Here is a 2,483-nt window from a genome sequence, read left to right on the forward strand (position 1 = left end):
ATCATTGACCTGCTCAATACAGTTACTCAGCGCCTGTATGGGATCATAGTCCCCTGGTGAAATGGTTATGTAAATCTGTGTGTCATCTGCATAATTATAGTAACATATTTTGTTGTTTTTCATAATCTGAGCCAGTGGAAGCATGTAAATTTTTAACAAAAGAGGTCCCAGAATGGAGCCTTGGGGAACTCCACATGTCATTTTTGTCAGCTCAGATGTGTGATTACCTATAGACACAAAGTAGTCCCAGTCCTTTAAGTAGGATTCAAACCAGTTTAATACTGTGCCAGAAAGTCCAACCCAGTTTTCAAGGCTGTCTAGTAGCAGCACTGAGATCCAATAATACTAAGACTGAAATTCTGCCACTGTCAGTGTTTAAATGGATGTCATTGAAGACCTTAACAAGAGCTGTCTCAGTGCTGTGGTGTGGTCGAAAACCTGACTGGAAGACATCAAAACAGTTAAGCTGTTGAAAAACAGCCTTTTCAATGATTTTACTTAAAAATGGGAGATTTGATATGGGCCTATAATTGCTCATTAGTGAACTGTCTAGATTGCTCTTTTTTAAGAGTGGCTTAATGACTGCAGTTTTCAGGGCCAGTGGGGGAAAAAAGCTGAGAGGAGAGACATGTTGACAATTGTAGTAAATCTGAGGCCATGCATTTAGACACGTTTTTTTAAAAAACCTGTTGGCAGAATATCAAGGCAGCATGAGGAGGATTTCAGATGTTGTATTATGTCCTCCAGGTTTTTATGGTTAATAGAATCAAATTGTCTCATGCTATACGACTTGTTTTTGAGTGGACACAGGGACAAGACATATCCTGTTACTGACATGGAGGCACTGATTGCTTGTCTAAAGCGAAACAAACTGCCTTTTTCAGTCCCCAGCTGATCAATCTGCACATCTCCAGATGTAGAAGAAGAGTTCCAGTCCAATAAGCTGTTAAACAAGCTGCCAAATAAGCTCAGTGATGCTATAATAACAGAGGCAGCTCATGGAAAAATAATCTGTTATTGTAACTTTTTGTCACAATTAATTTATTAATGACTGTGCATCATCTGTGTTAAAGACGAGAATCAGTTGATCCAGTGTTTAACGTGCATCAAACAGCCCTGCAGCCTGCTGGACATTACTGGAGCTCCTCAACTACTGACGGACTGAACTGGTTTGTTCCCACCGGACTCCTGCGAGAGAAAGCAGGCAGTGGACTAAATGTTGCTAAACTTAAAAAGCACTTCACCTGCCCTGTTTGCCTTTGTATTGTTTTAGTATTTACATATATATATTTAACTATATATATCACTGTATTATTGATGGTTTTCTGATTCTGAACCAGACCCTGATCATGTTCGAGTCACAGAAGAATATTTCGTGTTTATTTCTTTATGTTTTACATCTAAATAAATGTCAGCATTCATCAGTTCATTTCGTCACCACACGGTCCGGTCTCGGTGGTCTCTGAACCAGACCCCGTTCGGCTTCAGGTCCGCGTCTTTAACATTTCGTCCAGTGACGTCACTCCGCCGCCGCCTCGCGCTGCTGCTCCTTGTGGACCACCAGCCCCTTACTAATCAGGTCCGGGACCTCCACTGCTAGCCACGGTCCGAGTCCCAGCGCCATGAGGTGCGCCAGGCCGAAACGCGGCGCGTTCCGAGCCCAGAGTGGCGCGAAGTGGTCCGTCAGGCAGATCCTCCCCCCGCGGTACATCTTGGCGGTCTTCCCGTCCAGCTCCGGGACCGCCACCTCGGGCGCGGTGTCCGGGTACGTGACCGGGATGTCGAACTCCAGCCGGAACTCGTAGCGCAGCAGCTCGTGGATGAACCAGCACGTGCCGGTCCAGCGCGTGCCGTCCGCGTTGGACTCGAGGCGGAACCAGTCGTTGTCGGCCGCCTTGTTCTGCTCCACGAAGTGGATCAGAGCCTGGTACTCCTCCTTCAGCCGCTGCGGCCACAGCGCGCGGTCCCGCGGCCCCGCGTGCGTCTTCAGCAGCGGGATCTGCGACACGGCCCTGCGCGTGGCCTCGTCCGCCATTTTGTGTCCGAAGAACAGAGAAGTTCTGGTTTTAAACGGGTCCGGGTCCGGGTTCGGCTCAGTTAGTCAGAGAGCTGGTCTGAAGTCTGACGTGGACTTCCGGTCTGACACCGCGCGGAAGCTTCTCCGAGCCTATACGAAACACTTCCGGTACGGGATTTTCAAAATAAACTCCGGTGCAGTCAGCGGCTTCATGGGGGGCGGAGCCTGACGCAGTCACTAACCACTAAATAAAGTTCCTGTTAAATTCACCAAAAACACCTCTGCTTCATTTAAATGGTAGAGTTGTTCTTCATCTAAGGACTTAAAGAGATCTCCAGTACTGGTCCTGAACCTCGTCTCTCCCTGGAGCCGGATTTGATTAGTGACCGCTAGCTGAAGAGCAGCGACGCTGGGCCTGGAGGAAACTTCTGGATTCATGTTAGTAAAGCTGATTAATATGTGGCCC

The 2,483-nt window shown here is 47.8% G+C and overlaps 1 protein-coding gene across 1 annotated transcript; it reads right to left on the reverse strand.

Moving 5' to 3' along the window:
* Positions 1–1,358: 1,358 nt before the first annotated feature.
* On the reverse strand, positions 1,359–2,151 carry ufc1 (ubiquitin-fold modifier conjugating enzyme 1). The gene has a single exon (XM_046041409.1). The coding sequence runs from the start codon at positions 2,033–2,035 to the stop codon at positions 1,520–1,522; it is 516 nt and encodes a 171-aa protein (XP_045897365.1). The 5' UTR covers positions 2,036–2,151; the 3' UTR covers positions 1,359–1,519.
* Positions 2,152–2,483: the final 332 nt, after the last annotated feature.

This window comes from Micropterus dolomieu, unplaced genomic scaffold, assembly GCF_021292245.1.
Source record: "Micropterus dolomieu isolate WLL.071019.BEF.003 ecotype Adirondacks unplaced genomic scaffold, ASM2129224v1 contig_2317, whole genome shotgun sequence".
NCBI lineage: Eukaryota > Metazoa > Chordata > Actinopteri > Centrarchiformes > Centrarchidae > Micropterus > Micropterus dolomieu.

What these genes read in the sequence shown, in the direction of transcription:
- ufc1 (XM_046041409.1), bottom strand. Translation starts at nt 2,035, where the DNA reads ATGGCGGACGAGGCCACGCGCAGGGCCGTGTCGCAGATCCCGCTGCTG.